The following is a 15890-nucleotide window of genomic DNA, read 5'->3' as shown; positions in this document are numbered from 1 at the left end:
TTGCTGTAGAAAGCAATACTGAATACAGAATTTGAAATCAGCACCATGATAATACAGCACAATGCTTTCAGTGCCATATATATGATGTTTTCAGCAATATGAGCTCAGAGTTTGCTTTCTAGATCAAATGATATCATATGTATTATCGATGTTGTTGGATTATTTCATTAGACTAAAATGACTTTAACATTGTTATGGCCATCACCGACAAACTACATCAAACTCCTCTCATACTCCATCAACATGCTCCACACATGCCTGCCTACACCTTGTAAACTCGAAACACTGTCTACCACATCCTACCACAAACAATCCTACACCGTGTAAACTCGCAACACTGTCTACCACATCCTACCACAAACAACCCTACACCTTGTAAACTCGAAACACTGTCTACCACATCCTACCACAAACAATCCTACACCGTGTAAACTCGCAACACTGTCTACCACATCCTACCACAAACAACCCTACACCTGTACCACACATACTAACAAGCATATCACACACGTCCCCATCGCCATCCTCCATTCACTCATCATGGACATCCTTACTACACAAACTGATTTTCAAGATGAATTTACATAAGACCAAAACACTACACATGTTCTATCAAACTTAACAATAGTTAAATTCACGAAATCTAATTCAAAAATATTTCTAAAGCTGTACTTGAAATAACATTAAAAATATCAGGAATATGTGTGCAAAACAATAACAAAATCCTGATAACAGAGAGTTAACTTTCTTTGATATGAATACGCTTAGTAAGGATTCATATTTCATAAATTAACTCTTAATTGCTTCTACCAATTAAAATTTAAAAAGATTTTCTCATTGAAATACGACTTCAATGAACACTAAATAAAAAAAAAAATAAAAAAAAAAAAATATTAGAAAAAGAGAGATTGGCAAAAAAGCAGCATATTCACACTTGAATGCATCCAATTTAAAAATAAACGAGATGCTAGCAGGCATTGAAAATATCTTCCAACAGCAAAACTGGTATACGCTTACATCCCTGCAAGCTAGGAGTAAAAATGCTGTTTCCCTCCTCTCTTTCCAACATGGCCTATTTGCTATGAGCAATGAAGTGATAACTATGAAGTGTGCTTGGCTTTCCTTTTAAATCTATGCAAGCTTTCAGTGATTTGAGCTTTGTCTTTTGGCCAATGCTTCAAGAACTAGCTTCTACGACCGTGGAAAGGCACTTGAAGCACCAGACATTAGCATTGAAGCCTGAAGCCAATGTCTGTTGACTATGAAGGTGTGTTCTGTTGACTTTGGAGGTGTGATGGGTGATGTGTTTCGTGACGATGCTGATATCTGCTGGGCTGAGTGATCTAAGTGACAATAGTGTTTATATCATTACTAAATCTGCTGCTGGGAGGACGTACAGGAAAATGGTCTCTTATCGTCCATCAACTTATCTCCAGTTTTTTTTTCTTTATTCATTTTTCTTCAATTCTTTCTTATTCTTTCTTTCTTATTTTTTTTTTTTTTTTTTACATTTTTTCCTTGAAATAATTTCCCTCTTGTGCCATTTTAACATCTGTAATGCTGGTGATGGTCATATATCTAGAGCTATGTTTCACCGATAGAGGGTTAACGATTTCTTTGCTGTACCTTATCCGAGGTCAGTAACTGTGAGAGAAGGATAGACGAGACCTGGCCATTGAACACATATATAGCAGCACACACACCAAGTACATATAAGGACGATACATAGGGATGCATGATGTAGAGGAAAACAACTTTACCTTTGGCTAAATGAAGCAGAAGGGAGAGAAAATACCGACACATCGTCAATAGCATATAAAAACAAACCCAACATTACACCACCTTATCATAGAAGCTGGTATCTACTGAAGTCCAGTACAATATCTGGACGACACGTACTTCATAGGATTTCTTGAGGCTTCCATGATCAGATTTTGCAATGTCAGAAACTAATTAAAAGGAAATTGATGTTTTTTTCACACTATATAGCTTATATGACCCCAATGATCTTGTTTTCTATTGGAGATTTGTAAGGGATTTTTCAATATAGGACTTCAATACTGTATTCTAGCAAGTCCTTCAAGTCCTTTTCTTCATTTTTTTTTTTTTTTTTTCAATTAAAATGAACTGGTGACCCAACAAACCCATTTTTGGAAAAAATTCTACAATTTGAAAAGAAACAACAAAGATATTCTGAATAAGAAGATCAGCAAATGATATTCCTAGCATTACAGCCAGAAAATGATTGATGAAAACACAATATATGTATATATATACAGATGTTCAAACAGGAAGCAAACATTGTCATTTATTGATTTAATATGTAAACAAATTTGATGACATGTCTGCCCATAACATATTCAAAGGACCCGACATTGAAGGACTGGAGCGATGAACAGACCTCGTATCACATTTATACAAAGCTTATCAAACACAGCCAGAATATATACATACAATGTACAACATAGAAATTCAATAAGCATCATATATAACCAGAATTCAATGCTAGTACTATAATGAATCAAAATGATATGCACTGTATACATGTGCAGCCACACGGCCTACCATTGACATTCTATACAAAGGAAAGAATGCCAAACTTATTGACTGTGCAACTGGCTTCATGCAAGAGTCATTAATGTTCACATCCTCTCCCTAAAGAATGAGGACTCTTATCTCAGAATGTTTTTAGTATCTTGAAGACAAATCCGATGCAGATCATGAAATAATTTTACTTTTATTATCTGTGAAATTTCTGTCAAAATATAGATATTTTATCTGGAGATTGTATCGAGAAAAGAAGTATCTATAAGCTGTATAACAACAACAAAACATAAACTGAAGTTTATTTAACTGAATTCCATCTCCTGGAACACGGCAGGGCAGGCAGGTTGGTATCTCTGTAATAGTCTACTCACCATGTACCAGCCAGTACATGTATAGGATGTATAGACGACCAACACAGCCCTGTTACACCGCCACCGTTATATATCAGCTATATTAGACTCACCTTTAAGTTTGGGGATTGAGTTTGATCGATAAGTAGCTTCGTTAAAATGCTGAACTGCTGATCGCATGGAAAATTTTCTCTGAAAGTAAAAACCAGAAATTATTTTCTAGTAAATAACACCAGGGCCCAGTTGTTCAAAAGGTGATTAGCTTAATCACTTAATTAGTGAAAATTTCATTTCTCATTTGTTGAAAAACCTGTGAGTATAACGTCTTTGAATTATGCCAGTTTTCCAGAATTTCATCAAGTTTTGTCAAGTTAGTTCTACCAGAAATTATTATATCAGGATTTGAAAAACATTGTTAAAATGTGATTAGCCTAGTTGCCTTTTAAACAACTGGGCCCAGATATCTATTTTCAAACCAAGAAGACAATTTCATACTCCTTAGAAAATATGCATTTAAACATTACTCATAAGGTTTTGGCGACAGGATTAATCTTATGACTGACCAATGAAACTAGTCTAGCGCAGCTATGGACTGACCAATGGTCACTATGACATACCTGACACCCTCGAGTGCACGTGTGACCTTGGCCTGGACGGAGCCGAGCATGTCAGCACCTGTCTTCATGAGAAGGCGTGTCATTATCATGTACAGCTGGTCCGTCAGGTCGCGGGAGTGCACATTCATCAGATCTACAAGTGTGTCTAAAAATAGACTCATCACCTACAAAACAGACATTGGTTGATTAGAGTTAACAGAATATGGATTGGAAGGAAATGTGATAATAGGATTAGGAAGTTTTATTTATACAAAGTGATATTTACAAACATGTTAACAAGACCCTGTGTTGATGATTCATGTTAACAAGATCCTGTGTTGATGATTCATGTTAACAAGACCCTGTGTTGATGATTCATGTTAACAAGACCCTGTGTTGATGATTCATGTTAACAAGATCCTGTGTTGATGATTCATGTTAACAAGATCCTGTGTTGATGATTCATGTTAACAAGACCCTGTGTTGATGATTCATGTTAACAAGATCCTGTGTTGATGATTCATGTTAACAAGACCCTGTGTTGATGATTCTCTGCCTTTCAATTTATCAAACGAACTTCATTTTAGGCCTTTCAGTTAAGTTAATCATGTGTTTGAACAAATTTGACCTCTGAGACCTTGAACAAGGTTCAAGGCAATTCCTTTTCGCAAACTTTGTGGGGCACCATCATAGGAACTGAACTGCCAAATCTCATGATTCTTGGTGTTCTTGGCTGCCCATTGTTCATTGTTGTGAGCTGATAACCACATCTTGTGACATTTCCAAAAATAACATCATCTCTCTTCAAAACTTTTTCCACGAGAAAGGGTATTTATTTTTCCTATCCAGTTTTCCCCCCTTTCCCGCCCCTCACGAACCTTACAGTTCTATCATTTGATACGTACCAATTAGACGACAACAAATAACTGGATGTGTTACATTATGACTCTTACCTCCAAATCGTGACATCACTACTCCTATAGATTTTTAACTAAAAAAAATCACAAAACAGTTCTCTGCAAGGCTGCTTATAGACCAACTAATATGTTCTTAGTTGAACGTATTCTGAAATACTTAAGAAGGCCTATGTGCAAACCATTTTGAAGAACTTCTCAGCTAAGTATGTACTTAGCTTGAGAACCGAGAATTAAGAAGTTTCGTTCATGTACAGCCAGTTTTCCGATGTATTAAGTGTGAACTGGGAAGCAGTTATATTGCTGACTTTTTGAAGCAAGAGTAAAGGAGAAAAGGCATATTTAGAAATCTTGAGTTTCTCACTTACTTTGCTGTGAGGATCATGGAACATCCGGGCAAAAACTTCTGTCACTTTTCTGAGCTCCACACGACTACATCAGAGAAAATCAGATTTCAGATTCCATATTTTGATACAAAAATCAGCTTAATTTGTTTTACAAAGTTTGTTTTCTATGATAGCTAATTGTGAATCAGGTATCATTGCCTATGCCTACATTAAGATTATTGTGACTACAACCATGACCTACATAAAGGATATTATCATGTTATCTATGACCTACATAAAAATAACAGTGACAATTAACAATTACATATAGATTACTGTGACAACATTAAGAATACTACCACATTAGCTGTGACCTACTCTAGTTATCTGTGACCTACATAAAAATTACAATGACAACAACCCAGACCTACCTATAGATTACTGTGACAACATTAAGAATACTACCACATTAGCTGTGACCTACTCTAGTTATCTGTGACCTACATAAAAATTACAATGACAACAACCCAGACCTACCTATAGATTACTGTGACAACATTAAGAATACTACCACATTAGCTGTGACCTACTCTAGTTATCTGTGACCTACATACAAATTACAATGACAATAACCCAGACCTACCTATAGATTACTGTGACAACAACCATGACCTACATTAAGAATACTACCACGTTAGCTGTGACCTACTTTAGATATCTGTGAGCCCTCAAGAGGTGCTGAAGCGCTATGAGACCTTCTTTCCTGTCAGTATATGAACCACTTCCTATAAGGGTGATAATTTCAGCCGTGTCCTGAAAAACATAACATTTGCACTTCAGAATATTGTTAAACTTTATTACACAAATGAGACAATCATATACATTTACGAATGTATGTATACCATCTTACAAAACGTTTGACTGTAAATTATCCCAATTAAACCTTTCCTGATTAATACCTATAATAATTACAATATCAGTTTAAATCAGTTCACTTTTTATGATGTACACTGTTTCCATTCAATTATTATGTACAATTTTTTATTTATTTTTGATAAAAGGGAGATAACTCTTCACAGAAATTTACCTTATTAGCCATAACTTGACATGCATAATGGAGAAAATATACCGTTACATGCAGTAATTAGTCTACTGAATGATGTATAAAAAGATGATCAACAGAACAGGCTAAATGATAATACTAATAATGATTTCATTGACAGAGAGATCTCTACTCTGATAATACTAATAATGATTTCATTGACGGAGAGATCTCTACTCTGATAATACTAATAATGATTTCATTGACAGAGAGATCTCTACTCTGATAATACTAATAATGATTTCATTGACAGAGAGATCTCTACTCTGATAATACTAATAATGATTTCATTGACGGAGAGATCTCTACTCTGATAATACTAATAATGATTTCATTGACGGAGAGATCTCTACTCTGATAATACTAATAATGATTTCATTGACAGAGATCTCTACTCTGATAACACTAATAATGATTTCATTGACAGAGATCTCTACTCTGATAATACTAATAATGATTTCATTGACAGAGATCTCTACTCTGATAATACTACAGTCAAACCTGTCTATAACGACCGCCCAAGGGGAGGCAGAAAAACGGTCACTATAGACAGGTTGCCTTTATAGACAGGTCAACATTATTGCACCAACCAATTTACTTAAACCTGCCATAAATAAATTGTCATTGAACAGGGCATTCAGAAGACCAGTCAGAAGTTAAATAAATGCATAAACTTTATAAATCTGAAGGGTTTAATATTTAATGATTTGTGGACCCAAACACAAAATATAACTCAAAATGGTCTTATGGATAAATTTTAAATTTTTTTGTTCTGAAATAATGCTATATGTATCTATCAAATTATCTCCCTTTCTTTCATAAATAAAGAAAAAAGAATACACAATAATTAATAAATTAATTATATTTGTGTTACTACTAATTATTTTGTGTTATAGTCTTACTTCTTAAAACCAATTTTTTTTTTTTTTCTGACCCAAATTGAAATCCGGATATTTGTGTCAGTTTACGACTTTTTATTAGTATTGACTAATTAAAGATGGCGGCAGTACAAACGCTAGTACCGACAGCTACGATTAAGAAAGGCATTATTGGCTTTCATGTGAGTAAATCTTGTTGATAGATATGACCAGTGTTTGTTATTGAAGTGATGTATCCTAGTTGTAATCACAAAATTAACTGACCGTGTCAAATGAAGCCACCTGTGCACAGTTGTAATGTAATACCGACACGCATGGTGACCCGACTCCTCTCTTACCGAGCCCCAGGCCAGGGCAGCTACAGTAATTATAGGCTAACAGGTGGTAGGGGTCTTTTGTTTATATACTCAGGCCAGGGCTGTGGTGGTCCTTTGTTTGTATAATCAAGCCAGGGTCGATGTGTCTGAATTTTCCGGGTATTTTATGAGGGATTACTGCCGAGAGCAGAAGATGGCTGACAGAAATCGGTCGCTATAGAAAACAAATTAGCGACCGGCGTTCTGAAATAACCGGTCGTTAGCCACATTAGACAGGTAGTCGCTATACAGAGGGTCGTTATATAGTAAAATCTCACGGGGAATCTTAAAACCGGTCGTTATAGACAGGCAGTCGTTATATACAGGGGGTCGTTAGAGCAGGTTTGACTGTAATAATGATTTCATTGACGGAGAGATCTCTACTCTGATAATACTAATAATGATTTCATTGACAGAGAGATCTACTCTGATAATACTAATAATGATTTCATTGACAGAGATATCTCTACTCTGATAATACTAATAATGATTTCATTGACGGAGAGATCTCTACTCTGATAATACTAATAATGATTTCATTGACGGAGAGATCTCTACTCTGATAATACTAATAATGATTTCATTGACGGAGAGATCTCTACTCTGATAACACTAATAATGATTTCATTGACGGAGAGATCTCTACTCTGATAACACTAATAATGATTTCATTGACGGAGAGATCTCTACTCTGATAATACTAATAATGATTTCATTGACGGAGAGATCTCTACTCTGATAATACTAATAATGATTTCATTGACGGAGAGATCTCTACTCTGATAATACTAATAATGATTTCATGGACGGAGATCTCTACTCTGATAATACTAATAATGATTTCACTGACAGAGATCTCTACTCTGATAATACTAATAATGATTTCACTGACAGAGATCTCTACTCTGATAATACTAATAATGATTTCACTGACAGAGATCTCTACTCTGATAATACTGATAATGATTTCATTGACGGAGAGATCTCTACTCTGATAATACTGATAATGATTTCATTGACGGAGAGATCTCTACTCTGATAATACTGATAATGATTTCATTGACGGAGAGATCTCTACTCTGATAATACTAATAATGATTTCATTGACGGAGAGATCTCTACTCTGATAACACTAATAATGATTTCATTGACGGAGAGATCTCTACTCTGATAACACTAATAATGATTTCATTGATGGAGAGATCTCTACTCTGATAATACTAATAATGATTTCATTGACAGAGATCTCTACTCTGATAATACTAATAATGATTTCATTGACGGAGAGATCTCTACTCTGATAACACTAATAATGATTTCATTGATGGAGAGATCTCTACTCTGATAATACTAATAATGATTTCATTGACGGAGAGATCTCTACTCTGATAATACTAATAATGATTTCATTGACAAATAGAACTCTTCTCAATGACTTTGGTGATACCAAATATAGATATCTGGATTATAGAACATTATTGCTACCTAATACTTTGAAGCCCTCAACAGGGAGTGATAAATTACAAGTAAAAATTTTACAAAAGCAGACCCCCAATGACAATTCTGATACAATAGACTAGTGTCTCTCTGTACCATTAAACACTTCATCACTATCGTTATCCATATATTAGTACTGGCTCCACTTACACTTATAATTCAATTTAAAAAATCTACGATTCTAAAACACAGCAGGATTATTTAAATATCTCCGGTGTCTATTTGAATAATTTCGGACAACACGAAAGAAAACTTGCATAATGATAGCATTTTGTGATACAATGTATTGACTTTAGATAGCCTTCAGACGAAACCTACATTTACGCACAATGTTTATGAGGAGTATGGAAATAATACAAATTTATGGTGGGAAACAAAGTGTGACACAATATCTCAACACATGATTACTCAAATGGAAAGTAACATTTGTAATAGATGATTTTTTAACCACATGATGTAATATAATGAATATTCATGAATGACTTTTACAATATATAAAACAACCACATGATGTAATATAATGAATATTCATGAATGACTTTTAAAGTATATAAAACAACCACATGATGTAATATAATGAATATTCATGAATAACTTTTACAATATATAAATCAACAACATATGCATCACAACAGAGTTGATAGATGCAAATCATTATGATATAAAATGGTACAGAATATAATTATATCTTACAAAAAGTTTTAAAACAAATGATGATGATAACAATTGATGATTGACAGCTGTGTTGGTGTGAAAACAAAAAGATCATCACCTACAGTAACTGATCTGAACAGATTATAATCTTATTAACATTTTCGTTATGTTACATAAAACAGTATTGATATACAAAGTCTTACAAATATAGAACTGAACAAAGTTGTTAATGATATAAATGAAGTCTTAATTCATAAAGTTTTAAAATGTTAAACAATATTTTAACTACAATTCTTATAAATGAATTGAAAACTGAAACTGAATTTCAACAATTACCCATATACTTTTTTTAAGGATTTTACCAAAAAAAAAATCCAGTTTTAAAATAAATAGTGTGTGTGTCTCTTGATGAAAATGACAAACCAAAAACATTTAACAAGATAATAAAAAAGAACGACGACAAATACCAGAGCAAATGAACTTCTGAATTTTTAAGTTTAACACATGTATGATAACCGTAAGCACAAAACTAACCAGCTATACACGAGAAAATAAAACAGTGCAAAAAAAGCCCAACATCGGCAAGGAACATCAATAAAGCCACTTGACAAGGTCAAACACGTTAACGAGATGAAGGTTACCTGAATGTCCGGGTGGTTGGGAGGGGGAGTGGAGGAGGAGCTACAAGTACCCTGATCCTTATTGGTCGACTAGATTGACCAATCAACATGGAGCAGAGACAGAACAAAAAGAAACACTAAATACATTCTGTTTATACACTATATAGCATTCTCTAGTGTAAACATTCTAGTGCTTCATCAACACAATAAACTCCTTAAATAGGATATTTATACTGGGATATTTTCCTTGCCAACACAATCATTAACTGCTGTTTTGAATATACCCTTATTTCCAGGTTGAAATATTCCAGTATAAATAATCACAATGCAGATATATATATATAAACTTCATATATACAATGTACATTGAAATTCTAATCATGTATTTTTCCAAAATTCATAGCTATATTTTCCTACACTAATTCTGAACACCTAAGGAGAAACACACACTGATAGTGACAATCATTCTTTGGAAAGAGCCTATTGCAGAGCAAACAAATTATAGCAAAAGAAAACAGAAATGCCAATCCCACAATGCATCAGAACATTCCCAAGATGCATTGCAGCAACAAAATGTATAAAAAAACCAATATATATTTTTTTGGAAATAAACAAATTGGTACAGAGCCCTTCCCAGCTACACAAAATAAAAGGAGCAGAACACTACGAAAAATTATACAGAAAATCAAGAAAACTTCTGTAGAATACGTCCAGGATACAATATTCATTTACATACAGCGGACCAGTCAGATTCAGTCTCTCGTTACCAAATATTGAACTTAGTCATTTGGGTCTACTCAGATCTTTATTCTTGAAATTTACATATAACAATGTCATGCTTCTTGTTGAAAATGGACAAAAGATGGATCTTTAGATTCCGAAACTAATACAGGAATTAGATACAAGATAAAGAAAATTCACTTCTTTTGTATTTTACAGAAAATTTAAGTAATATTTATGTCATATCAGCATAACTGACAGTTACTTTCTTTCGTAATGATAATTAAATAATTTATGTTTGGTAGATAATGCTATTATTGGAGACACTGACTGACTGATCTGTCCGACTAAGGGGAGATAATACAGAGTACAACACAAGTCCAGGCATGGCCCTATACCTGTGTGGGTGTCGGGAGTCGATAGTACCACTTGTCAAACTCAGTGGAGGACGCCTTCATGGTAATAAGCAGCACAAAATAAAAAGCATGTAAGCAACACATCAACAATCATGATTCCAGGGGACACAACTCTCCTGTTTTCTCAGATACAAAGGGCACATAACTCTTGTAGTCTTCATCACAAGTCAGCTATAACTACCATATTCCAATTTTGTTTCAATACAAATAGTCCTTTAAAATATACGGCTTAATAGAAAAACAATATTTTACAACTTGAAAAAATAAACTACTAATCTAAAATATCTTATGATCTGCCCCCCCCCCCCCCCCCCCCCTTTTTTTTTTAAACTGAAAATTATGTAAAATAATTTACCCCTATACATTTCCAATAACAGTAATTTTAATCAATATTACAGAAAACTAACACAGAGAAAGAGATATCTATAAGGTGAACACTAACGGACATCACAAAGCCAACCCTCTTAACTCTATAGTAGCCATGTTGATGGTTTTGGAGAAATATTACAAAGGAAAAAGGGCAACATGCATGAGAATTGAAGAAAAATAACACTGTAACTTAGAATTACCCCAACGAAAGTACAATATACTACGATTGATAAAAAAAACTGGACAAAAAATATCTTCAGATTTTTTTTAAAGACAGAACAATTCACTACTCACTAAACAAGTAACAGAAGATAACAGAAAAAGGAACAGACAGAGAGGAGATTTATACGATATATTTGAAAGTTCTTCTGAACATGCAAGAGAGTGTTTCTCATTCAGGAATAGAAAAAACCAGCTGAAAATGACATTATACAAAGTTCTTTTCCATTTTCAAAATTCTTGAAAAATAGTTTTATACATTGCTTACTGAACAATCTGACAAAATGAAAAATTCTATATTGTATATCTAATATGACACCCTAATACACAAGTAAATTTGACAAGATAAAACGTCTTCACACAGTTCTAAGTAGACATCAAACAGATAAAAGGGCGATATTCATATATAACAGCTGGGCCCGATTTGAACAATTGACTTAATATAATTATCCCCTAAACAATGTTTGTATAAAGATATGTTAATGACTTGTTACTGCTTACTTGATTAAAATTGATATATCCGATTGACTGAGAACCTGGTTTTTCTTTTTTAACGACCGTGATTCTACAGGACTATGTTAGCATCACACGTTCCCCGGAACTCTTACACAGCTATCAGGACTGGGAAGAGCCATGTTAAATAATGTGGAGATGCCATTTCTTACCTCAGAAGTCCTTCCCAGAGAGCTGTAGGACCGCTCAGAGCAAACACTGGACGTCTCGCTGGCCGCATCGTCAGAGTCGTATGTGTCATAACGTCTCCGCATCGGACCTTTGTGCTATGTTAACAGTGAAATTAATATAAGTCCAAAGAATCTATACATATAATACTAAAATAGCATCAAAGTGAAGCAAGTAAAAAATATTAAGTCATTATTTCTTCATTAATTTCATCACGAAGCACAATCATGGAAAATTCCCGTACCACATTAAGGCACTGCCGCCTAATTGCATATCTCTTTTCATAAAGAGTTCCATTTCAACATATGAAACCTCTTTAAGATTTGTAATTTAATAACTGATTTTATCAAATGTGACAGTCGTCATAATTCTCAAAATTGATGACATACATACAACGGTACACCATAATGCAAAAGTAACATTCTGATGAAGGGAGATAACTCTTAATACTATTTATAAAGTAATAATACATCAGGTGTCTATCCTGTTGTGGTGAAGAGGGAAAGAAAGCAAAATAAATATATATACCATAATGAAACAAAAAGGACAAAATCAAATTTTGGAATTTGAAATAATTTGAAATAAAAACAAAAGAATTACCAATGAACAAAACTCAAGATCACGAACGAAAACTTGCCAACATTTGAAGAACTTAAGGCTGTATACCACAAGTGCTAGTGTCACAAACAACTTAATTACATGGCCACTTAAAAAACACAAAACTTTTGTTTCCTTGATAATTTTTCAAAACATATATATATATTTTTTTTTTTAAAAACAAAAATCAAATTTCTAAATATTATTTGAATTCATTTTTTACTTCATGACCAGGATGATTTAAGCAAAAAATATTTGTAACAAGCAAAGAATTACATCAACACATTTGTGTGTTTTAACAATATGATACATGCACCCCTTGTACAACGATATAAATCTCACCTTTGGGTGCTCTCCCTTTGGCGACTTATAAAAAACAAAACAAGTTCCGTCCAGTCAAAAAACCATACTACTCCAATACATTAATTTCTAAGAAATGTGATCATCAACTTCTATTTACATCCATGAGGATTTCTTTATCAGAAATATCTATACATTAAAACAAATTTCTCATGAAAACTTCCAGATCGAACACGTCTATAAAATATAGCATTCCAAGGTGATCGCTGTGATGTGTATCTAACGCTACAAAACGTATGTATATATGTAATATGTATGTGTTGAGTGACTTCGGGGACCTTACCAGGGCGTCGGCCATCGCATCTTCCACCTCTGATCCGGGCCGTAACAATCTTTGAGCCATCACATCTATAAACACAAAAAGATATTATTCAGCCTTTTAATAACAAGAGGCACATATCCAGAATATAAATCGGTACAGACAACAATTGGGATTGTAAAATACTTTATGTTGGATATGGCCGCCATCTTAGATTACTGGGCAACCCAATAAAAAACACAAACTGGTGGAACTTAAGAAGAAGTTTAAAATGTGTTTTTCAAAATGTTGGCCATGGCAGCCATCTTGGATTTCAGATTTATCTGAAAAATTTAGAGACTTTTGAAGAGCCAGTAGATCTTACACTAAGCTGGGCTGTTGCGCTTGTTAACTTTTGAAACCCATCAGAATTGTTTCCTACCAGGCCAGCTAATGCTATTTCTGACCTCTACCCCTGATTAAGGAAGATTTTCTGGCTTTTCTGTATTGACAGAGGTCTGTAATTAGGTAATGAAGCTTATTTTTAAATTTTACCTTGACAGTTGAATGATTCTTCTACTCTTTTGCATTTCTTTATAAGAAATCCTTTTCAACGTATCTAATATTTCCAGTATACTCACTGCCTTTACCGCCCTTGTTTGTCGACAGTTTACTACCACTGAGTCTCCTCTCACGACCTGTAACATACAAATGTTGGAAGTCACTTCTTAAATGTATTATTACCGCCAAAACTACTAAGTTAGATATAACACATAAAATCTTTATAGTTTCTGGTCTCAGTCATGTTGATCAAATCATCAATATGCTATGTTTCAAAGGTACTAAAAGTTATGAATGTTTCAAGTCAGCACAATATACTTACAAATTGCTTTTTACGAAATGCCTGTATGATAACATTGTCTAAGTGTTGACAGTGTCTACCTTCAGAGACACATAATACTTTAAATATCTACCCTCTATAAGTTTTATCACCTAATAAGGGCCAAAAAGCATTACCTGGTTGAAGATTCATGCGGGTAGGGCTACCCTCCCGGCTCGCTCCTTGACTCCGGACCATCCCCGACCGGCGGGGACGTCCAGGGGTCATGGTAGACTCTGCGCGGCCTGTCGTGTGTGTGAGGTAACTCAGGCGTGACGAGGGTGACCCAGAACGACTATTGGCTGTAACACAACAAGGAAATTAGTATATAATTGCTATACATAACTATACAGCTGGATAGACTAGATCTTTTTACATGTATAAATGTTAATATTCAGGATGTTTAGAGTAAGGTATGAATATCAAGGATTTTATATCCAGAATATACTAAAATCACCAAGGCTTGTGTGTTTAACAAAATGATGACCTATGAAAACTGAACACTCTCAAAATCTGACTGAGGACCGTCCAGATAGTGGATATTGTTCTTACTTAAGGACAGTCAAGACAGTGGACATTGTTCTTACTTAAGGACAGTCAAGACAGTGAATATTGTTTCATTCTGTAAACTCTAACCAGCCTTCCTCAGTTATGATATGTCAGCTTGAATCCAACACATATCTGTTTACTTCAAATTTTAAAAATTTACCTTTTTTTTTTTTTTTTTTTTTTCCTAGCATAAAAATATTATGAATTTCCTTTGTTGAAAGAACTCAGAAAATGGAATTGCACATAAAAATACCTGAAAACTTGTATCAAGATCTACAAGTTAGTATTTGCTGCAAAATAAAAGAACTCATGAAGATAAAATTGGAAGAGATTTTACATCTAACTACTTCTATGTTAGCTACATCAGATATCCACAAGAAGTATTGGTAAGCATGCAGTAACTAGCTACTTATCATGACACACGTTTATAAACAGAAAGACAACATGGAAGGTTGAGACAGTGACTGTGCGCCGGCCTCGTCTTCCCATCAAGTTAGCGTAATAAGTACAAATCATGCACACAAAGAAATTAGATCACAGTAATATATGGTACAAGGTTTGACCACAGGGAGCTCAGGTGTGGAGGAGAGTCACACACAGGAAATGTACAAAGGGTAGAAAAAAGGGCATGCTCTGTGACGTCAACTGTGTCCAGTAGTTCATAAAAGTGTTCCACAGTGAGTGAGGTTTATCGTGATAAGGTAGTGGTATTTCACAGTTATATAAAAAGTGAACCGTCAATGTGCACCGGTTATAATCACACAGGCAAAAAAATCTTCCATTGTTCTAAGAACAAATACAACTCCATTTCTGATACTGATGTAAACACAGCAAGGTGTCCTCGTCCATTTCTAGGAAGACCTGATTTCTATATCAGGCTACTAAATTCACGAAATAGTTCCGAGTAAAATATGACCTAAGTCACACCATGCATCAAGAAAAGGTCAAAAGGTCAGATATACATATAATTAAAACTCACTTCAGATACAACATTAAGTCTTCATAAAATTGCATGCAGAAA

General features: G+C 34.2%; 1 protein-coding gene across 17 annotated transcripts in view; it reads right to left on the bottom strand.

Annotated features, from left to right (window-relative positions):
* Positions 1–15890, bottom strand: part of LOC117322234 (CLIP-associating protein 1-like) — a 158384-nt gene that overhangs the window by 23958 nt on the left and 118536 nt on the right. For 13 of the 17 annotated variants that reach the window (XR_004531497.1, XR_004531499.1, XR_004531498.1 and 10 more), the window contains 11 exons: positions 14458–14622; positions 14082–14138; positions 13486–13550; positions 13185–13208; positions 12230–12343; positions 10959–11012; positions 5443–5546; positions 4776–4839; positions 3515–3678; positions 3011–3089; positions 1761–1766 (listed from right to left, as the gene is read on the bottom strand). Coding sequence is in view for 14 of the 17 variants with exons in the window: in XM_033877025.1 (XP_033732916.1) it covers positions 1761–1766; positions 3011–3089; positions 3515–3678; positions 4776–4839; positions 5443–5546; positions 10959–11012; positions 12230–12343; positions 13185–13208; positions 13486–13550; positions 14082–14138; positions 14458–14622 (896 nt within the window). In the remaining 3 variants the exon portion in view is untranslated. The remainder of the gene's footprint in view (positions 1–1760; positions 1767–3010; positions 3090–3514; positions 3679–4775; positions 4840–5442; positions 5547–10958; positions 11013–12229; positions 12344–13184; positions 13209–13485; positions 13551–14081; positions 14139–14457; positions 14623–15890) is intronic. The other 4 variants (XM_033877026.1, XM_033877032.1, XM_033877028.1 and 1 more) reach the window with 4 other exon arrangements.

Source organism: Pecten maximus, chromosome 2, assembly GCF_902652985.1.
Source record: "Pecten maximus chromosome 2, xPecMax1.1, whole genome shotgun sequence".
Taxonomy (NCBI): Eukaryota; Metazoa; Mollusca; class Bivalvia; order Pectinida; family Pectinidae; genus Pecten; species Pecten maximus.
The sequence above is the reverse complement of the archived record's forward strand: the minus strand, read 5'-3'. Positions and strand labels throughout refer to the sequence as shown.